At 57.6% G+C, this 22,934-nt stretch overlaps 1 protein-coding gene across 1 annotated transcript; it reads left to right on the plus strand.

The window, feature by feature from the left end:
- The first annotated feature begins 716 nt into the window (after positions 1-716).
- On the plus strand, positions 717-22,900 carry ONECUT3 (one cut homeobox 3). Its single transcript, XM_019743998.3, has 2 exons — positions 717-1,909; positions 18,547-22,900. Exons 1-2 carry the CDS (start codon positions 778-780, stop codon positions 18,834-18,836), a joined length of 1,422 nt encoding a protein of 473 aa, XP_019599557.3. The 5' UTR covers positions 717-777; the 3' UTR covers positions 18,837-22,900.
- The last annotated feature ends 34 nt before the right edge of the window (positions 22,901-22,934 follow it).

Consider the following 22,934-nt stretch of genomic DNA (forward strand, 5'->3'; position numbering starts at 1 on the left):
GCAGTGCTGGAGTGGGACAGGGGCTCTTTAGGGGTCAGCTCCAAAGCACTCCCACCCTGGGACTGGAAGAAAGAAGGAGGACCTGGAATTGGGAGCACCCATTAAACCAGGTGCTCCATTGTACAGCTGGGGAAACTAAGGCCCAGGTGCCCAGACTCAGGAACAGACCCAAGCACCCTGGCAAACAAGCCCTGAGGACCCCTCTTTCTGCACCACTCCCCCCAGAGAGGTCCTGTGAGGGGCTGTGCCTCTGCGCCTGCGGGTAAAAGAAGCTGAGTTTGCAGAGGGATCCACTGCCTGGGGTCTGTGCGCTGGGAGTAGAGGGGGACACGTGGATGGCAGGCAGCTAAGCAGCCACAACCCCTGGAGATGGACTTGGGGGCGACAGGTAGGAAAGTACCCTTCCTGCGGAGAGACACGGAATCACAGGCACAGAGAGGAAGCCCCCAGCCCCACCTCGCCAGAGTCTGTCCTTGGACCCCTTCCCGTTATCCCCAGGCGGCCGGAGCTGTCGCTGAGGCGGGAGACCCCAGGTGCCCCGACTCCGGCCCCCTCCGACCGGCTTGGCGCTCGAGGGGGCCGGGGCGGGCAGAGAGCTAGGCGGCGGGAGGCGGCGGCGAGGGGAGCGGGTGGGCGGGGGCGCTGACGTCAGACCCGGGCCGGGCCGCCGGCCGCGGCTTCCCCGCCACATCCTGGTGGCCGCGCTCGCAGCCGGCCGGGGAGCGGGCGGGGGCCATGCATTGGCCTTGAGCGCGCACGGCGGGCGGGCGGCCGAGCATGGAGCTGAGCCTGGAGAGCCTGGGGGGCCTGCACGGCGTGGCCCACGCGCAGGCGGGCGAGCTGCTGAGCCCGGGCCACGCGCGCTCGGCGGCAGCTCAGCACCGCGGCCTGGTGGCGCCCGGGCGTCCGGGCTTGGTGGCGGGCATGGCGAGCCTGCTGGACGGCGGCGGGGGCGCGGGCGGCGCCGGCAGCGCCGGCAGCGGCGCGGACTTCCGTGGGGAGCTGGCGGGCCCGCTGCACCCGACCATGGGCATGGCCTGCGAGGCGCCCGGCCTGGGCGGCACCTACACGACGCTCACTCCCCTGCAGCACCTACCGCCGCTCGCGGCCGTAGCCGACAAGTTCCACCCGCACGCGGCGGCGGCCGGGGCGCACAGCGGCCACCCGCACGCGCATCAGCACCCGGCACCCGCGCCGCCCCCGCCGCAGCGCCTGGCCGCCAGCGTGAGCGGCAGCTTCACTCTCATGCGCGACGAACGCGCCGCGCTCGCCTCGGTGGGCCACCTCTACGGGCCCTACGGCAAGGAGCTGCCCGCAATGGGGTCGCCGCTGTCGCCGCTGCCCAACGCGCTGCCTCCCGCGCTACACGGAGCCCCGCAGCCCCCGCCGCCGCCGCCGCTGGCCGCCTACGGCGCTCCAGGACACCTTGCCGGGGACAAGCTGCTGCCACCCGCCGCCTTCGAGCCGCACGCAGCGCTACTGGGGCGCGCCGAGGACGCACTGGCCCGCGGGCTGCCCGGAGGCGGCGGAGGCGGAGGCGGGGGCGGCGGCGCAGGCGGCGGAGGCTCCGCCGGGTTGCTGGCACCGCTGGGCGGGCTGGCGGCTGCCGGGGCGCACGGGCCGCACGCGGGCGGGGGCGGCGGGGGCGGCCCCGGGGCTGGCGCGGCGGCGGAGGAGATCAACACCAAGGAGGTGGCACAGCGCATCACGGCGGAGCTGAAGCGCTACAGCATCCCGCAGGCCATTTTCGCGCAGCGCATCCTGTGCCGTTCGCAGGGCACGCTCTCCGACCTGCTGCGCAACCCCAAGCCGTGGAGCAAGCTCAAGTCGGGCCGCGAGACCTTCCGCAGGATGTGGAAGTGGCTGCAGGAGCCCGAGTTCCAGCGCATGTCGGCGCTGCGCCTCGCAGGTAGGAGCGCGGAGCGCACCGCCAACCCCGGGGCGCCGGCCCGGGGCTCCCCAGCACCATGCCGCGGCCGTGCGGCCCTCCCTCCGGCTCGGGTCTCCCTTGCCGGAGGTTAGAGCGTGGTCTGCGACCCTGCCCGCCTGTACCGTCGCCAAAAGGGAGAAAGGGGTTGTGCCGCCTTTCCCCCTATAGCCTCCCACCCAGCCCCTCTGGGAACCGAGAATCCCCGAAGAAGCAGTCTGCAGGGTTGCTCATTGTGTCGTGTGTGTGGGTGTGGGGGGGATGAGGGTGCTGTGCCCCAAACGCGCCGCAGCTGTCAGCTCCGGGGTGCCACTCCCCTCTTCCCGAACAGCCCCTTGCAGTGCCTCCAGCCTCGGGGCAGAGAGCCGGGATCGCGCACCGAGCACCGGCGCGGTGGCAGCCAGGGCCAGGCCGGTGCTCAGCACCCCCGGCCCTAGCGCGCGCATCTTTGTAGCTCGGCCTCCGCGATCGATAGCCCCCTCCCCCTCTCCGGCCGTTGGCAAAGGTCACCCGAGAGCGGGCGGGGGAGGAGCGGCCCGGGGGACCCTCGTCCGCACTGTCCCGAGGCCTTCATACCCTGGCCTACCGCCCGCCGGCGCGTTTGCTTTTGGCCCGGGTGCGCGCCCCGCTGCCCGTCTTTCTTTTCTTTTTTGTGTTTCTCTCATTTCTCTGTCGAAACAACCTGGTATCTTTTTTTTGCATGCTCTCCGTTTTTGTCCTGTTCCTCCTCATCCTTTCTCCTTCTCTATGTCAGTCTCTCTTTTTGTGTCTCTCTCTGCTTCTGTGTCTCTGTCTCACTCACACTGACACTCAGTCCCTACCACCCTGGGGACCCGACTCCCACCTCCCTCCCAGCTGACAACAGCTGGGTCCACACCTGCCACCAGAGAGGCGGCCTGGCCAGGCCCTTCTCCTGGGTGCATGTAGGGTTTCAGGAGAGTCCCCCACTGTCACTGCAGTGGGCCTGGCTTGGGAGGGGGTTCTTTCCCTGGCCGCACTGGGGAGGAGGCTGCAGCCACCCCAGCCGCGGGGACAATAGCTGCCGCGGGCGCTGGATCGATTGCTTCTCTGCATACAGGGGCGATGGGGCTAGATGGAGAGGGCTGGGGCTCACACTGGGCACAGTGGAGCAGCAAGGCCGGGAGGGCCATGGCTGTGCCCCCTCCTGGGCAGAGGGCTGGGAAGAGGAAGGCACCGGTGGGGCAGAAGAGGAGTCTTGTGTTCATTCCTCCCAGGCATAGTGGACAAGCCAGGGAGCCTGCACCACACACGAGCCTCAGTTTCCCCCTCTACGGAGTGAGGTGACTAGCTGAGCCACTTATAGGCTTCTTAGATTCTCCACTTTGGGGGAATAGGGAAATAAATTCTCCTTCATATGTGGCAGGTGACCAAGTATGCAGGGAGGCCATTGTGACATGTTAGAAATGGCACCAGGAACCTGGACAGTTTTATGTAAGGGCGGGACCGACTCTGCCCTGCTCCCCATGATATATGCAATGACCAGGTGTGCTCAAAGGGACACTCAATCATATCAACACACAGCCGTGTACAGTGTAGGTGACATCAGGTAGCAGAGAGCACAGCCCCTACTCCCTGGCCAAAGGCATAGCCTGAATGCATTAGACACTAAGTGGTACTCATCAAACGGGTAACGCAGGGCGTTCGACATACAGCCATACTGGCCAACTTCCACTCTTTCCCAGCACATATATTTCGGAGACATTGAATCCAACATGGGTATACCCCAAAGAACACATGCCACTTGCCATTTTTCTCACTGTCACATTATGCAACTAACATGGCCTATTGGTGGTATCTCAATTGCACATTTTGGAGCCACCCAAAAGCTAGGCCAGGGCTTCAAAAAGACAACGCGCAGGTGAGAAGTCCTGTCTGTGGGGGGGGGGTGACACTGCAGGAGGTAGTGCCAGCCTTGGCAGGTGTCCTGCCATCCAAGTCTGGGATTCCCTCAGGCTGCCAGTATAATTACAGATGGGGAACAGAGGCCAGTCAGGGTCCCAGCCGGGCAGCCCCGGCTTCTGCGGGCCCAGGAGCAGCCTCGCCTCTCTGAGCTTCGGCTTCCCATTTTGGAAAATGATTAACAATCGTAGCCCTGTCAGGGGAAAGTGGGAAGGGTGAGCGCGGGGCCTGGCAGTCCTGGGGTACCAGGGATAATGAACTGGGCTGGCGGGACATGTCCTGCGCTCCTCCCACCTAGGCCCATGTCGTGACCCCACCAACCCGCCCGGTCCGTGTGCGGCTCCTGGGCTCCTGCCGCACCTCCGGAGCAATCGGAGCGCGTCCACAGCTCAGGGCTCGGACTGGGATGTGAGAAGTGGCCGAGGGCCTCGGGGTAATTAGGCACGAGCCCAAAGGCCTTTAGTTCCGGTCGCTGCGCAAATGAAAAGCGGTTAAGTGGCGGCAAATCGCGCGGGTTGGGGGGAGGCGGTAGGGCGCATCCCCCTCTTAACTGCGCCACTCCGCGAGCCACAGTCCCAAGCGCCTCAGGTGCCCCTCCCGCTCCCCTTCCGCACATTTCAAACCCGGCAGGGAAGGCTCACCGCCCTTTCTCCTCCCCTGACCGCAGCCCGGGCCCAGCGAGAGCCGACCGCCTGCCCACAGCCTCCTCGCCCTCGGGAATCGCCAGGTTAGCCCTCCAGTCTGGCCAGCGCGCCTGTCCGCCGCGGAGGTGTCGAGGCGGGGTGTCTGTCCTGGCGCTGTGGCCAGGAGAAAGGGACGAGAAGGGAGGGAGACACACGGAGGGAGAGAGAAAGAGACAGAGATAGGTCGGAGAGACAGAAAGTGACAAAAAACAGGACGAAAATGAAGAGGCAGAACTGGATAGACCAAAGCAGAAACAGAGAAAGACAAAACGAGAGAGTGAAAGACAAAGAGAGACCTAGAAATGGGAGGTGAGAGTTGGGGGGGCTGCAGCCCCTCTGTGTGGGGTCCACTGGTCCTGGGTCTCTCCCCCCACCCACCCTCTTAGCTCCCCACTCCTCTCTCCTTCCGAGATCTGGGACCCAGGGGGGAAGGGGTGGTTTCTTTGTTTCTATGAGGTACCCGCGAAATCTGACCAGGTATACCTCAGGGTCCCTCACCCTGTTGCCCCCCCACGACTGCCTTTTCTGTGTGCCTCAGTTTACTCATCTATAAAATGTGTGCATTGGGGAGCCAGGTTCTGAGTCTGACATTTGTAGATTCTGGGACCCGCTAGTCCGTTCAAGGCCGGTCCTATCCCACGGGGACCTCACCCCACCCCATGGTACCCGAAGTCTGACAGTTTCCTAGCCGCCTCCTCTTCGAAGGCCTCCCCGCTCTGTCTCAAACAGTAATTATGGGAGAGGGGCTGGGGGAGGGTCGGCGGGCTCCTGGGCGGGGGGCGGGGCGGTCGATGAATTCGAATTACCGTCTCTAATTCATCACCGTCCCTGGGTCGATAGCTTCGGCCGGCTTCAAATATTGTTTAAATTGCAACTCCGGAGAAAAAATATTTTGTGTAACCGATCAGAAAAAAATATGTATAAAATAAAATATCAGAAGGAGGCAATTGAAAGAAGGGCCCTCTCCTCCTTCGAGAGGCCAGAATCCCTGAGGGAAGAGGGAGGCCAGGGTAGGGGAAATTGAGGCAAGCAGAGAGCCATTTCTGGCAGTTGCTGATGGGAGCAGTCGCAGTGATTGTGGATATTAGGATTGGTGGTAGGTGCGCAGAACAGTGGCCAGGGGTTGGGGGTCTGGAGGGGATGGTAAAAACCTAACTTTCAACTGCAAAAGGCCACGCCTCTTATAGACCCGTCCCCCAGAAAAGACATTCCAGGAGAGCTTAGCCACGGGAACTCACCTGGGCTCCCACACTGCCTGGGAGAGGGTCTGAGCCTCAGTCTCCTCATCTGAGAAATGGACAGAATCAGATGCCAGCTACCAGACGCTTGCTGAGGTTACTCTAATCGAGCCTTTTCCCCTCCCCCCACGGAGACCCTCAAGACACCTTCACAGGCCCCACACCTTAAGGCCATGTTGCTTAATCACCCCCTCACACCCACTTATCATCTTCAGGGGGGTCCTGGTCACTAGCAGCAGCTTGGGCTCAATGGGATCCACAAAGAGTGGGCAGGGGATGCTAGAAGGGTTCTGGGGACTGGAGGGAACACTGTAGGCCCCCATAGGGATGCATGGAGTAGGGGGACACTGGGTCTCTAGGGCTGTGTGTGCCAGAGCCATATGGGGCTGTGCACGTGACTCTAGGTCCCTTCAAAACCAGACTCCTTCTTCCAGACTACAGACCTGGGTTGAGGCTGCCCCAGGACCTGCCCAGGTTCAGTGATTCTGGTTCCACCCACTTCATGCTGATGGGGAGGGAGAGGAGAGGGGCCAGCTGGGATGTGGAAGCCCCACCTCCCCCAGCTAGCCCAGGAATGAGCGATGGAATCATATGGGATGACCTTTAAGCCGAGTGGGGTTATTGTGCGTACTTTACTGACCAGCAAGCCAGCCAAGGCTGAGAGGAAGGAAGGCACTTGCCAAAGCCACACACCCAGTGTGAAGCGGGGACTGTTCCTACAGGGGGACAGACCGAGCTCCCAGAAGCAAGTGAGGTTGCAGCTCCTCCAGCCCCTGAATCTGGTGGAGCTACAAACCTGGCTTGATGTGCTTGAGCGCCTGCCATCGGCAAAGATGGGGACGTGCAGCAGGTGGCCAGTGGGGACAAAGGCTGGGAGGGGGCAGCTCAGTGGATACAGGAGGGTGGCTTTTAAAGTTACGGTGGCTTGGGTAACCACAGGTGAGTGCCTGTGCCTGTTCTCCAGGCTCCTCTGAGGGTGGCAGGATTAGTACTCAAGTGGTACACCAGAGACCTGTGAAGAGAGTTGTAGGGACCAAGTCCCAACTTCCTCCTGTCCAACTCCAAGCCACCAGGATTGCCCCCACACCCTGCTTTTCCTGGCGAAGTGCCCTCTCTTCAAAGCCAGCCCTCTGGGTGGGTGCTAGGCCAATGATAATCCCTTCCTGCCTGAGAGACACGGAGGGTCACCCCCACTTCACAGAGAGGCACACAGATGAGTCTGGGGGAGCCGCTTGCAAGGCAAGAGGCTGAAGCTGGCTTTTGGCTCCTTTATTCTGAAGGCATAAATTCCTAGAACTAACAAAGACCGAGCCATTCTCATTTTTAGTCTCTCTTCCACTCCTGTGCTTCTTCCCTATCAACCATCACCACTCTAGTCTGAATGACCCACCGCCTGCCACCACCTCCTCCTCGCTGGTCTCCAGCCTCTGCTCTCACCCCAGGTATCCTCTTCCCCAGAGGGGGCTTTTTATGTCACTTTGGTGCTCCATCCCCCCTCTGTTTAGCGTCTGGGCACAGGGCTCCCAGAGCCATTAAGATGTGGAGGAAGGCCTTGTGGCAGCCTTCCTTGCCCTAACTTTCTGTCCCATGTGGATATGGGAGGGCAGTGGTAGAACCCGGAAGAGAGGCTGGGAGATGGGAAGCCCAGACCGGCTGTATGGGTTGAGGCTGGGCCCCTGCGACCTGCCTGTTTCTTTGAATGTAGCTGCCATCCGGGCTTAATCAGGGGAGCTCAGGCTGTTTGAATCAAGTTTTTAATTAAACATGGCCCTTGATCAATAAGGAAGGCAGCGCTAGTGGGGGAGGGGAGAGGCTGGGCTGGGAGACCCACGTGACCTTGGCCAGCCCCAGGACACCTTGCAGCCTCAGTTTCCCCTCTGCCTAGTAGTTGTGGATGGCGCTAGGAAATGGGACCCTTCTGTCGCTGGATTCTTGCCATGTGGGCAGATGTGGGGGAGGTGGGGGGCCCCTCAGACCTATGAAGTCACACCCACAAAGCCACAGATGCACAGCGAATGGAAACAGGGACGAGAGGGGTCCGACTGGCTCAGGCTGCTGGAGAGGTGCAGGGGACACAAGCGTAGATGCGCACAGGACGCCCATATTCACACTGGGACGAGTGCGCGCAGACTCCGGCACAGGACCCCTTTCTGCCCTCCGGCCGGGTCTGGCATATTCGAGGCCGCACGGGGCGCGGGCACATCAGGAAGATCCCCTTCTGTCTCCCGGAGACCTGCGCAGATTGCTGGGAATCACCGATACGCCCCCCAGTGGGCTCGGGGGACCACCTCTCCCCTGCGTCCAGGCAGATGTTGTCTGACCCTACTTCCTAGCGGTGCAGGCTTGGGAGGGGGTCGCATCCACCCACAGTGACGGGAGTGCGTGCATAGGGGACCTGGTTCCACGCGTGTCCAAGCGCTCTTGCGCATCCGCACCGTGCGTTGGGGAGGATGTCCGTGCCTCAGTTTCCTCACCAGGCGAACGCTACCCCTTAGTGCTAGGGAAGCCAGCCGCGGAGTCCAGCCAGGGGGCCTCTCCACATCCGCCTAAACCCGAAAGAATCGAGCGTGCCTGGCGGGACCTGGACCCTCCGCAGCCTGGCGGGACCTGGGCTCATGCCGCCGATCTTAAGGAGACAGGGACCCTTGCCTTGCACACCCTCGGCCTGGGGCCTCAGGGTTATGCGCACGCGCTCGACAGGAGAGCGAAGCCCACGACAGGCGCCGGCATCCCGCCCTAGGGAAAACCACAGCCTTCCCCGTGGGAGCCTCTTTGGGGCAGTCTCCCTCCGCGCTTGGTGCGGTGGGCTCTGGGCTCCGAGCGAGCGTTAGGGGCGCAGCGCCGGGGGCTCAGACTTGGGGACGCGGACCCCTTGAGGCGGACTGCAGGGGGGTGGGGCGGGGGACGGGCGGGGGGGAAGGGAGGGAGGAGAGGCGCCGGGAGCGAGTCTGGAGGCCGGCGCTCGGAGAAGTTTGGAAGGATTGTGGGGCGGCGGCGCAGACCGGTGATTTGGCCAAGTCGTTTACCCCGCACTTCGGTTCCTCCAAATGGAGAAGATTCCCCAGTCCAGACGGCGCAGGAAAGGCCCCCTTGCGCAGCAAGAGCAACGGCAAAGCCTCTGCTCTCTCCCTCCACCTCCCTCTGTCCCTCTTATTTAAATATGTTGTAGTATTTTTTAAACGGACGCATTCATCAGGCTCCAGATTTAAATGAGGCAAGAGGGCTTCCTCCCTTGCTCTCCTTTCTGCAAACCAGTTTCTATTTCTCCTTCTAGAGAAAGATTACACTGAATCCAGCTGCTGCAAAGGCACATCCTTTTAGTTTACTTTAAAAAAAGGTCCGTGTGTGGGGGGGAACCCACCACAATGGAGAGCATCCGATTTTGTCCCCTTCCAGACACCGGAACATTCCACAAAAGGAAAGAGGGCTCCTCAGGGTCATTTTTTCTGGCTGTGTAGTATTCTTCTCTTTGGCCATTTCCTCCTTTTTCAGCCACCTCCCAGCCCAGCAATGGTTTGTGGTCGCCCTGGCCACGGTGAATACGTCTGGGGCGGACCATTTGGCATGTGAGTTTATCTGTGGATTTATTTCCCAATCATTGAAATGCTGTGTTCCCCCCACCACCCCCACAAACACACATTTTTCAGCAGAGTTGGCCTCTGCTCTTTTTCTTATCACTGGTTCCTTTCCTGTCATCTTTTTCAAATCCATTTCAAACTGCCAGCTGCTGTGACTTCTCAACATTTTTTTTAAAGATAAGAGCACTGTGTGTGTGTGTGTGTGTGTGTGTGTGTGTGTGTGTGTGCCGATGTGGCTTGCCGCTGTGTGAGGGTGCCTGAATAGGGGGAGTCTCCGTGGCTGAAGGTCCAAGCATGAGTGCTGCCCTTGGGCGGACACACTGTGCCCCCACCCTCAGCAGTGCAACCTCCAGATGGAGCCCCTGGGAGGGGCAGCCCAGAGGCCAGTGGAAATGCTCATTTCCCTGATAAGTCTTTGAAAGGCTCAGAACTAATTTGAAAATGCAGCCATTAAAATCCCATCAGGGGGAGAGAAGGGGAGGGCTCTCCTGAAGGCTAGGCTGGGGCCAAGGTGTGTGCAGAGGCCAGGAGGGGAGGTGAGGTCCAGGTAGGTTGGGGATGGGGAGAAGGGGCAGAGAGTGGAGAGGCGTCGGACGGAGGAGTGGGGGCAATGAGGGGCTGCTGAAAGTCCTCACTTGCGGTCAGGAGTCTGGCTCAGCACTGACTCGCCCCCGGCTCCCTCAAGGGTACAGGGTGTGGATAAAGAGGAGGGACACAGGTAGTGCTCTAGGAGCCCCTCAGAGTAATCTCTGTGTCACGTTGAGCAAGTCACCCACCTTTTCTGGCCTGGGGATGCCAGTGGGGGATGCTCAGGTCAGCTCAGCCCAGTGGGGACAAGCCACCAGGGTGGGGGCATCAATGTTCGCCACATCTGGGGCTGGCCAGCTGGTAGCCAGGGGTGGGACATGTCGCCAAGGAAACCAGTCATCATCCCAGCCGGAGACCTGGCTCCGTATTGAATTGTCTGCTCGGTGAAGCTGGAGCTGAGCGCAGTAGGTGGTCAGAGGGGAGGGACAGCCAGCTCCAGCTCTCGCTTCCACACCCCCATCCAGTCCTCAGGTGGATAGACACTAGGGTGTGGGGGGGAGACAGACAAGAGATTTGGTTGCTGCTTTAGATGCTGCACAGAGTATGACACTGTCTGAGGGATGAGGACAATCATGCAGGTGCCCCCATGTACAAATTCTGGGGCCACCCTCCCACTGTTGTCCTTCCATGTCAAACCCAGCCTTCATGGGGGGGGGTGCTCATCTTCCTGGTGCCACTTTGGCCCAAGCCCCCTCGCTTCCCCTGGGCTTCACTATTCCCTCTTCCCCACTGTCACTGACGCCCAGGCTCCGTCTCCAGGTCTCCCCTCCATGCCCAGGTCTGTCCTCACAAGGAGGCCTCTGGAGCCCAGCCCTGCTCATGTCTTCCCTGCAAATACCCCACCCAGAAGGCCTCCACTGCTCTGAGAGAAGCATCAGCAGCCGTGTTCTGGAACCAAGTCAGTCGTTTCTATTTATCTCTGTGATTATTAGAGCAACGTGGCTTTCACGTCAGTTTGTGGCTCCTTAAAGCAGGGACTGCATCTGTCTTGCTCACAGCTGTCCCCAGCAGTGCCTCGTGCACAGTGCATATAGTAGGTGCTTGGTAAATGTATGAGGAAAGAAGAAAGGAAGGGAGGGATGTGTTGCAGGGTCCCAATCATTCAGTGTTTGCTGCACAGATCTCATGACCCCTGCACGGTGGGACGGTCACCCCCACTTACAGATAAGGACGTCAGGATCATGGGGCACAGCATCAACTTGATAAACCAGGAAACCAATGTCCACAGAGTGTGTGTTCAAGGCCTCTCGGCCCATGGAGCCCAGGCCTGGTGTCCCTGCTGCCTAGGAATGGTGAGGGGGTGGGTGGGCAGCCAGCCGTGGGTAAGCAGACAGGAACCATCCTGGGGGGTTTAGATGGACACAGCCTGCATCCCATGCACTCAGCGGGCTTCTGCTGGGACACCACCCACAGCCACTGTCACACTCAGTCATGTCACATCACACCCCCTGTTCTTCACACTACATCCTCCCGTGTTACAGCCACACTGTGTGTCCCCAAGGCCAGCTAGAAGTGAGTGGCATGCTGAGCTCTGCTGGCCCCTGGGTCTTCCCCCACCAGCTATTTCAGGCCTCTGCCCTCCGCTGCCACTCCAGGTGCCCACGCCACTGCCCGCCTCTCCCTGGATGGCCCTTCTTACCATCACAGGTTGTGTCTGTAACACATTCACATGCATGTGGTTTGGTTGTGTGTGGACACCTCCCACTGTGCCGAAGCGCATGGCACACAACACTCGCCCACACACCACCCTCCACCTGGCCAGGCCCCCTTGCAGCTCCACCAGGCGAGGGCGGAACAGACAGATGGACACCTGCACAGTCAACCTGCTCAAGACCAGGGATAAGAAGGAGGAGCAGGAGAGGAGGAAAGGACAGGACTGGGGAGGGGGAGGCAGAGAGGGGGAAAGAGAGGAGCGGAGGGGGGCGGGGAAAAGGGGAAGGGAGGAGGAGCAGGAAGCAGTGGGGAGGAGGGAGAAGGAGGAGAGGGGAGGAGACGGGGTCTATCAGAAGATGATAGACCTCCAGTGCATACCTGATTCTATCTGACTCCCTGAGGAGTGACTAAATCTGGGGCTCCCTCCCGCATGCCCATCAGCAGGTCCAGACTACTTCCTCACTGATGGGAGAGGGTGCTCCTTGCTGAGGGTGCTCCCAGGGCTCCCACTGGCCCTCCAGGGCAGTGGCTGGCTGGGTCTCCCTGGGCAGGGTCTTTGAGTCTGGGCTGAGTCCCCTCATTGCCCCACCCTCATATGGGGGCGGGTCACCAGGGGCACCAGTCACTGCACAAACATATCCAGCCCGCTATCTCCTGTGGACCCACTCCATGCTGGACAACAAAGGGGTTTCAAGCCCAGGCCTGGTCCCACAGGGTCAGGGCTGGGGGTCCCAGAGGAGGGAGCTGGGGCTCTGCTGGGGTGAGGGGAAGGGCTTCCTGGGTTAAAGACCACTGCTGCAGGGCCTTGAGGGATATATAGGAGTTCTCTGGCTGGGGCAACCCAACTCCCTGCTGCCTTCCTCAGTTTCTCCATCCCTCCCCACTCCAGGAAGACCCCAGGAGAGGTGCTGAGGCTTGAGACCTGTCCTTAGAAGGGGAGAAACTTCATGTCCTCTCAGCATGTGGGGCCCAGAGCTGAGCTCTTTCCAGGGACCCCAAGAAGGGAGCTCCGGGCCTCACTCCAGCCTCTCTATCAGGTTCAGCACTTTTCTGGCTAAACGCTTTTCCACAGCCGGACAAGACAGAGACAATGATTAAGACCATTTTCTAGTTGAGGAAACTGTCTCAGATGGCCAACACTGTGCAGTAATCCCCGAGGGGTGGGATCAGACCCCCTCTAGGGCCCCTGAAGGGGTCCCGGTGGGTGGGGGTGGTCTGCTGAGCCCAGAAACTTTCCAGGAAGGCAGGAAGCAGGAGGAGACAGATGCGGGGGGGGCGGGGGGGGGGCGGGGGGCAAGGCCCTGGGGGTCTGAAAGGAAAGGGCTTCCATCTGGAACTTGAGGGCCCCCCCATTCACCTCCCTTTGCCCCCACCTGGAATATGGATGAGCAGGCCCCGCCCCTCCTGCCTGGGCTGCTTTGAGAGCGCTGCTCTCTGCCGGTCGCGGCGGGAACCGCGGGCCACACGCTACCGAAAGGCCCCCGTTAGCATGCTTTCTGGGCGCCCCGTGAGGGGGCTGGTCTGGGAATGGGGTCTCCATCTCTTCTGGGTCGCCTTTGATCTCCCAGAACCTCTGCCCGCCCCCAGAAGCCAGCCCCAGACCCTGCTCATGTCTGGACTCCAAAAAGACTGGGAGCAGTGGGGAAGACCGGATGGGGTGCGGCACCGGCACCGGCACCCACCGAGATGAGCGTCTCAAATTGGTTCTGAGTATCAAGTTTTCAGTCCCTGGCGTCAAGGAGGGTGGACGGGAGAGAAAGTTGGGACCCAAACCCTTACTCGACCAGTCCCTGGACAGGGTGCGTGAATCATTTTAAGTGCTACAGAAAAAAAAAAGTAAAAGAAAAATTGGTGAGGGGGGAGGGAGAGTTGCAGTATTAAATTGGGGGTTAGAAGGAGCAAAGGCTGGAAGGAGGGAGGGAGCAATGGAGAAACAAGGGGAGAAGCAATGCAGGCGGAAGTGACAGGCAACGCAAAGGCCCTGAGGGTGGACCATGTCCAGGATGAGATCGGTGTGACAGCAGAAGGGTGAGCAGAGTGAGGGCCAGAGGTAGGAGATGACGACAACGAGGTGACTGGCCGGGACGCAGGGAGCGGGGCAGGGGCTGCGTGAGGCGAGCAGGGCTTGGAGTAGCTGCTGTGCACTACAAACATGTCTGAAGGGGGCAGAGGGTCCCAGTTTTGCAAATGAGGGGACTGAGGCTCTGCAAGGGACTGACTCACCCAGGGTCCCAGAGCGTGTCTAATGCCCCAACTCTGCCCCCAAAAAACAACCCCACTAGCCAACCTGGCTGGCTCCTCCTCCTGCTGTCATGGCAACTGTGCTTGGTGGTGAGGGTCTTTGGGCCACTCCTGGTGAGGGGCCTCATCCTCCTGTGCTGGGCACATACATGCAAGATGGGCCCTCTGAGGGGGCAGGTGATGTAGATGAGAATAATGGAGGAGATGGTGCTGGAGGTGCTGGTGCAGGGGATAGTGATGGAAGTGAAGAAAACACAGGAGGAGGATGGTGGAGGTAAGAAAGGTGAGAGAGATGAGGTGATAAAATGGAAGTGGAGGAGGTAATGAGAATGGAAGTGATGTCGATGTAGTGACGGAAGCAAGGGTAATGGAGGTGGTGCTGTTGATAGAGGTGATGGTGGCACAGGTGGTGGTGATGGTGTATGTGACGGAGGGAAAGGTGCTGGTGCTGATGGGGTGGAAGGGAAACTGATGGTGGAGGAGGTGCTGGTGGTAGAATTGATGCAGGTGGGGGAGGTGGAAGTGAGGGAGGTGGGGGAGGGAATGAGGTACTGATACTGGTGGTGGAGGAGGTGATAGAAACAGGAGGGATGCAGGTCGTGGAGGAGGTGATGGTGGAAGAGGTGATGCAGGTGGCATTCCCCAGTGGAGATCATCATGGAAGAGGTGGCCATAGCAGTGGCTGCGCAGTCTGAGACTGGTGGTTGGTGCCTTGGTAAGTCCAGGGCTTCTCATGCCAGCTTCCACTGCCTGCCCTGCTCCCTGGTCAGTCCTTCTCTCCCAGCCTCAGTTTTCACTTGGGTAAAAGGGGTTCATGCCCACAGCCTCTCCTCCTCCTGGGCTGCCCTGGGCGGCACAGAGACTGCAGTGGCCTTGGAGCTGGTGGGGGTGATCCTGTGCGCCAGGTGGGATGCTGATGGGGAGCCTTTGGGCTGCCTCCCCCGACACACCTCAGCAGCAGCAGCCTCCAGGCAAGACTCTGAGGGGCTGTGGGGGATGGAAAGGATGACAAAAGCTGCTCGTGGTAAACAGCTCCAACTGGAGCCTGGATCGATTCAGGCTGTGACGAGCTGTAATTAGATTGAATGCCAGGAAGGAGGGGGGCAAACAGAGCCCCTTTTTGCTGTGATCGACAAAACGTGAAGTTTTTCTCGACTCTGCTTCACCCGGCCCCTCCCCCAGCCCCTGCCTCAGGCGTGCCCATTGGGCACTTGATTGGAGAAGGGGGAGACAGGAAGGAAAGAGGCGACCTGCATCTTACTTCCCTCCCCATCTGGGCCAGTCAACCCTGATTCCTGTCCTGTAATTCCGTGCCCAAGATTGCTGAACAACTCTGGGCAAGTGGCTCACCTTCACTGAGTAGAAATATTCACCTAAGAAGAAATATTCCTGCTTATGGAATTACTGCAGGATTAAAAATAGGACACATGTAAAGTTCTTGTGAGTTTTCTGAGGGGCAATTGTATCTCTGTCCCTACAGTAAATGTAGGATGAATCTGTGAGTAAATTGTTAAGTGAATGAATGAGCGAATAAATGCATGAGTTGAAGATTACAACAGGTAGGAAAGAAGGGCTCCATTGGAATTTAAAGGCCTGGGGCTGAGTTTTGATTCTCCCCCCTGGTCTCACTGCCTAAGACCCAGCCTTCCCTTTGAAAGAATGGGGACCTGGCCCCCTCCCATGACCCAGGTTCCAAGAGTATGGGAGGTCAAGGCAATTGCGTGCATTTCCTTCCAATGTTTTTTCATGCAGATAAAATATGAACATATGTTCTTGCTCTCCCATTTTGTATACAAAGGCTGCTTGCCCTGTTCATCCCCTAGGTTTGCCTCACCGTTTTTCCATATCCATACCACACCCTCTCTCTCTCTGTCAACTTTTCAATATAGTTAAAAATACACTCTTGCCTAAGTCAATTTTCACTATTTACATTATGATTTCTGTGAATATCATCCATTGCTGAGCTACATAGAGTACTGGGATTGAATTTCCTTTCATGTACAACTGTTTGTTTTTCCAGGACTTAGTAGTTTCCAATCACAAATTCTTCCCACACTTCCCAACAAAATGCGAAATGAGCTCAGTAGGATTTCCCACACATTTAGGTTATCTCCCCTTCAGACTTTCCTTGGCGCTTCTGCTCTGATCTGGGTGGAGCTGCCCTCCTTGCCCCTGGTGCCTTTGTGCTGCTGTCTCCCAGCTTCTCCCCTCCTCATTTGGGTGAACCTCTTTTCCCTTTCTCCTAGATTGAACCACACATATCCTGAATTCCACACCTTCCTTTTTTGATTTGCCCCCTCATTTTGATGGAACAGCTCCTACAGTAGCTTTCTCACAAAGGGCGCACAGACGTCAACTTTTGGAGACCTTCAATGTGTCTATAGCTTTATTCCACCTTCATGCTTGAAGTTTGGCTGGGCATACAATTCTAGCTGAACATAATTGTCCCTCAGAATTTTAAAGGCATTGCTCCACTGTCTCCTAGTTTTTGAGAAGCCCAAAGCCACCCTGATTCTTAGTCCATCATATGGCTTTCCTCTCTGGGAGTTTTAACAATCTTCTCTTTTTTCTGGGTCTCTAAAATTTCACAAGGATAAGCCTTAGGGAGTGTCTTCTTCATTCCTTGAGCTGAGCACTTTGGGCTCCTTTAAACTGGACTTTCATGCCATTCAATCCTGCATTATTTTTTCATTATTTATTTGACAATTTCCTTCTCTAGTTTTGGATTGATTGCCTCTTGACAAAACCTGCTCAAGTTATCCTCTAACTTTATTATCATCTTCCTCTTATTTTCCATCTCTGCATCTGCTTTATTCTGTTTCCAGGAATATTTGCTTAACTTTATGTTCCAATCCTTACATTGATTCTATTCCCGCTATTATATTATATATTTAAATTCCAACGCATTTTCTGACCCTTTCATTGTCCTTTTTATTGAACAGCATCCTGTTCCTGTTTCATGGACACAGTATTTTTCTTGTACCCCTCTGAGAATATTAATTATAGCTTGCCCGATTTGTCTGTTTCTTCTGAGATCATCATGCCCCTCGCCTCCTACCACTTTTCTTGTTTATTCTCTCTCTCTCTCTCTCTTTCTCTCTCTCTTTCATTAGAGGCTTTTCTAAAATGTCCAGTAACCTCCAGCCATCACTCTTACTTAATCATAAAACCTGAAACAGCCAATAAGAAGTGTTGTGTGTTCCAAGTGAGAGGGCGATAGAGAGTGAAGTGGTGAGTCGGGTCACATGGGATGGGAGAACCTGTTGTCCCTGAGAAGTGAGCCACAGCACAGGGAACATTCATCTATTTTTGTGGACATGTGTGGACATTGATCTGGCATGCCATCTGGTTCAGACTGTTCCAGAACCAAAATAAGCCAGCTTCGTGTGTGGTCCCAGCAGGCCACTGAGGCTGGCAGTGGGGATCTGCGAGTATAGCCTGCACTCCTGGTCACTTCTGGGGAAATAGCTGGGGGCATGCAGTAGATGGGGAGGCAGGACAGGGCAGGCTCTCCAGCACCCACAATCCCGGACTGGTATGTGACAGAGAAATTGAGACTCTGATAGAGTTTGTGCTGATGTCACAAGCCTCCCCCAGCCCCTGTCTGATGAAGCCCATCTTTTTTACCCGCTGGTCCCCACTGCATTGGGGAAGGGAGTCTACTTTGGAACTGGAGCAGGGGAGAGCAGGAGCGTAGGGGCCAGCTCTGCTCCAATACCCAAGCTGCTGCTGTTTCCCCTTTGCACGCATCTGCTGGCCATGGGGCAGCTTCCTGCAGCTTCTCCCTGCTCTGTGCCAGGTGGTCCTGCGAGAGGGAGGGGTGGTCTTGCACCCCCGCATTCTCCTTAGATCCTCCCAGCTCCACAGGGCCCCTTGGGCACTTGATGGGGGCCAAGTCTGGGTCGCAGTCTGCAGTGGGAGAGGCAGGCCTGGGTGTGGGGTTCAGATATTGGAATCAGGCTGTTGAAGCCAATGTCAGCCTAATACAGGGTCCCTAAGGAGGTCAGGCCTCAGAGGACAGCCCAAGGAAGGAAGCATGGACTGTCACTACCCTTCTGAGAACTTGGTTGCCCCATCACTCTAGGGGGAGATTCCTGCGATTTGTGATGCCCCCAAGGACCTATTAATGAACTGCCTCTTTCACCCATCTACACTGAGCCAAATAACTCACATGGAGACCTTCTGTGTCATTTCCCCCAACATTGCCCGGATGTGGGCTGCAGAAGGGAAGGGGGAGCCACCAACACCAACTGTTGTACTCTTTGGGGTGGAGGTTTGGGGATATGCGCGGGGGGTGGGGGGCCTAGGCTGCAGAATGGGGATTGGAGGGTGGTGGTCCATGCCTGTGGAAGTGTGCTCACGCTGTGTCCCCTTCTTTGTCCCGTTTCCCCACCCCCACTCCTCCATCTACCTTCCCTGTGCCTCTATGCTCTCTCCCACGACTGTCGGCCCTCTCTCCTTCCATTTCTTGCTGTCTCTACTACCTTTTTACTGCCCCTGGTCTCTTCCATGTCGCCCGTCCTATTCACATTTCTGTGTTTCCCTGTGTTTTTCGGCCCTGTCTCTCCATCTCTGTGCATTTCCCGTATTTCTGCTTTCCTGGTGTCTCTGTCTCTGCACTGGGCTGTGTCCGTCTTTCCCATGCTGCTCTCGCCCGGCCACGCGGTGGCGCTGTCTCCCGGTCGCCTGCCCGTGCGTGCGCCGCCACTCGCCCGCAGCTTGCAAGCGGAAGGAGCAGGAGCAGCAGAAGGAGCGCGCGCTGCAGCCCAAGAAGCAGCGCCTGGTGTTCACCGACCTGCAGCGGCGTACGCTGATCGCCATCTTCAAGGAGAACAAGCGGCCGTCCAAGGAAATGCAGGTCACCATCTCGCAGCAGCTCGGCCTGGAGCTCAACACCGTCAGCAATTTCTTCATGAACGCGCGGCGCCGCTGCATGAACCGCTGGGCGGAGGAGCCTGGCGCAGCCCCCGGGGGCCCCGCCGGCACCGCCCCCTTCTCCAAGGCCTGAGGCGTCCGGTCCCCGCGCCCTTCCTGCCTCCACCGCCTGGGCGCTGCCCTCCCACGTCTCCCACCCCACACTCCAGGCCCGGAGACCCGCCCCAGGGGGCGCCTGGAGGAGGTGCTGTCCGGGTCCCCCACACCCAGGGAGAGGACGCAGCACCCCCCCCCCCCAGCCCAAGTGCACAAAAAGGGCCCTTGTCCTCTCTCCACGCCTTCCCTCCAGGCCAAAGGAAGCCCTCCACCCTCCCCCAGAGGGTAGGGGGTGACAGAAAGGGGCTCCCCAGCTCCTTCTGAATTCAGGACGCGCAGGGGCCTCCGGAAAACCAGGGCTCACCATGTCCTCCCGAAAGCGGGTCAAGAAGCACATACTAGAAATATAAACCGGGTATTTAAAAAAAAAAATTAAGAAGAATTCCTCCTTTGCCAGCCCCTCGCCCCCGTAGAGGGAGGCAGGAGGAGGATTCCTCCCCACTCGTCCTCCCGTCCTCCCGTGGACCCTTCCCTGAGAACTCAACCCCTTCCAAAGTCGCCACGTGGAGCCGGATCCCCATGGTGCCCCCACTCACACCAAGACCCACCCCATCCGCTGGCAGAACTGACCCCACAGCCAAGAAGCCAGCTGCCCCTCCCAGCGGCCAGGTTTCCTTGTGCCAAGAATTGCCTGCCTTAACGTCTGGGGAGGGCCCCCCTCCCCCCGCAGCAGCGAACGCCCAGCACCCACAAGCGAGCACCCTCTCCCTCCCTATCTGACTGGAGGGGACTGCACGCTCAAACATGCGGGTAAATTCCAGACGCCTCCCCCCCACCCCCATCCCTCAGTCAGTTCACTTTAGCTTTAGGCACCTTGATGAATGACACACAGGGCGAGACAGACCATAGGAAACAGAAGAAGACATCCAGATTCCACAGAGAATTCCACGGACCCAGAGAGAGCATCAGAGCCCCCAGAGTCCCTGCATGCTGGGGGCATGGCGTTGCTATCTGCTTGGAACTCTCTGGAAGTCACCCACCAATCCCCAGCACTGGGGCATGCTTTGCTGGGCCAGAAGGGGTGACGGGGTGAACCTGTGCTTGCTACGTCTCTCTCCTCAGAGAAGAAGGTGGAATCTGCTTGCTCTGTTTTTTGCCAAAAAATAGAAAAAAAGAAAAAAGAAAAAATTGATAAGGGGGAAAGAAGGGTCAGAAATGAAGATGAGCACCCCATCCACCTCCCCTGCTCGTCTGGTCCAGGTGACCCCCAAGACTGGCTGGCAGCTGGATCCCAAGAACCTGCCTCCTCGGGGTTCAAGATCTGGAGGCTAGAAGGAACCTCTCCCCCCACAACCCAGTCCCCTCCCCTGCCTCCCAGGGAGGTGGCCACCCCCAACCCTTGAGAATGCAAGAGACATTTCTAGTAAAATGCCCCCCCCACCCAGGTAAAGGCTACCTCACTCAAATGTTCATGTCTGTGATTGGAAAAATCACGTCTGATACCAAAGATTTTCCCCCAAGGACTTGTGCTGGATGCTAGAATTCCCTCGCCTCCGACAGTGTGTGCAAGACCCTGCCCTGGAACCTGCCCTCCAGGTGCCACCGCCCCCACACACACCAGAGAGAGAGAGAGAGAGAGAGAGAGAGAGAGAGAGAATAGTGAGGTCGATGAGTGCCTTTTTCTTGAACCAAAGATGTGTGTGAAATGTTCTCTTGTCCTTATCGACTCGCTATTGTCCAGGCTTTGTAAGCAACTGGATCTGAGTGATGCTTCTACAACCGTGGGTGTTGGGGCATTATCCTAAGAGTCCCCATTCCCGCTCAGCAACCAACGCCTCCTCCCAGACACAGGTGGACATAGTCCCTTCCTTCTACCACCCCCCCCACACACACCCCGCTAACACCTATGCCCCACTGGCCAGAGCACCTGCTTGCAGGGGACAGGGCTTCTCGGACACCTCTTCTGGGCAAGTCACTTGCTCTTCCGGCATTCAAGGTCCAAGGGTCAGAGGCCAGGACCCTCCTGTTCTATCCCTTGCTGGAAATTTAGGAATTGTCTTGAGATCCTTCTGGTTGTAGAACATTATAGTGATGGTGAATTGTGGTCAGATGGGGTCAAGCCCCATTGATACAGGTCACAGAAGCGTCCCCCCCATTCCTGGGTCCCTTTCTAACACCTTCATATCACACACGTGCACACACGTACATATATACCAGCTCCCATACCCACTTCCCCACTTGGCCAGGCCCCTCCAGCAGGCTCACAACCCAACCTGAACCCCCTTGAACCCCCGCCTGTCCCCAACACCCAGCTGGTCGTCACAAACCAAAGACCATTTTCCACGCAGGGAGTGACACCTCCAGCACAGCTCCTTTGAGCCTTTGACAATTTTCTCTGAAATACCTCAAAATAGTTAATGTATAGTTTATGTGATTAAAAAAATCCTTAGCTAGTTTTTGGAATACGTGACTTGAAGCTTTATACCGTTAAATTATAATTTTGCAGACGATGGTATGTCATTTCTTTGACGAGTTCTGTGGGAGACATATTGAATGTTGGGGCAGGGAAAGCTGGGTGATGGTCAGAGGCGAAAGGTCAGAGGCAAAGTCGGAGGGAGCGGGAAAGAGAGAGACTGAGAGTAAAGGACCAGGCGTTTACAGATTTCTTATTTAAACGGGTCCTTTAGGAAAGAGAGGAAGAGAGAGAGAGAGAGAGAGAGAGAGAGAGAAGGACACCTTTGTGTTCTCTGGCGTGTTCTGTTTTGGAGTCGTGTCTTATAAGAGTATTTATTATTCTATGTGTTCTGTGTTCAAATGTAATTTAAGAAAAAAAAGGAAGAAAAATGGAAAAAAAGACGCAATGGAATTTGATTTGATGCATGACTAATGTAATCTTTCTTGATGATAATGTACTAAGTGGAGGGATGGGGGGTGGGGACGGGCATGGGGCCGGAGCCCTGGGTTCCATGTGCATTGTTGTGTTTTGTGCCCGATGGTGCTGTTCGGGCCCCTTTGCGCTGCTCTGTTAATTTCCCCCTTTCTGAGGGTCTGTGTCCAGCTGGTGGGAGGTGGGGAGGAAGGAAAGAGAAGGCAGACAGTATGGTCTAAGCACCAAGACCGGGTTGCCACCTCCAAGCACCCACATGCTACCCGCCTATGCCCACAGGTCCTCCTTTTCCTGGTTCTTGGGCACAGGGGGTTGCCACTGCCATCTTGGACTGGTTGGTTTCACATTAGCATGAATTCCTAAGTGTCTTGTTCAGAGGAGAGAGACAATCAGTCAATTCAAGGCTTGTTGCCCCAGGCAGTGGGGCGCTGGGGTATACCCCAACTTCCCAAGATCCAAAGAACCCTCCTGAGACACCCCCCAGGACAGGCACCAGCCGAGTTCACCCAGACACCCCTAGCCTCCTTGGCCCTAGGCTGGGCCTGAATTCACTTTTCTGTCTGGCCTGGGAGGTGGGGGGATGCATTTCTGTGGAGCCCTCCTCCCAGCCTATGTTGGGACCCTGGACAACAGAGGAGCCCCCCAAAAATCATGAAAGAGGGTCTGGGACTGCCTGTGACTATTTCTGCCATGAGGCCCCACACTCCCACCAAGGGAGAGCCCACTGTCCAAGACAGGCACTTAGAAAGGGGTCGCCTCACACCCTGAAGATCAGAGGTCCCAGTTTGGAGGGCTGGGCTTGGGCTGCAGGCTCAACTCGACCAAAATGAGTGTGGGGGTGGGTATGCCGCAGGGCCCCTGCCAGCCAACCCTGCACTAGCTGGGACTGTGGCCAGTGCAGTTTCTCTGCCCAAAGCATTTAAACCACACCAGCCCATCAGAATTCTGGGTTCCTCCTTGTGGCCCCAGCAGACCCACCCCCCTCCAATACCAGAGGGAACAGAAGCCCTCTTTGCCCCACCCTCAGATGATGGGCTTAAAAGTTAAAAAAAAAAAAAATCATCATCATTGTTAACCATTGCTGTGCTGGATTTGTTTTGTTTTTCTCCAATAAATTATTTTCTAGTCACTCACATGAGTATGTCTGTTGGCTGACCGGTGTGTGTGTGTGTGTGTGTGTGTGTGTGTGTGTGTGTGTGTGCAGGAGGACGAGGAATGGAGCTCACCTACCATGAAGATGGGCAGAGA

This window comes from Rhinolophus sinicus, chromosome 15 (genome assembly GCF_057876585.1).
Source record: "Rhinolophus sinicus isolate RSI-liver-muscle chromosome 15, RSI-T2T, whole genome shotgun sequence".
Classification (NCBI taxonomy): Eukaryota; Metazoa; Chordata; class Mammalia; order Chiroptera; family Rhinolophidae; genus Rhinolophus; species Rhinolophus sinicus.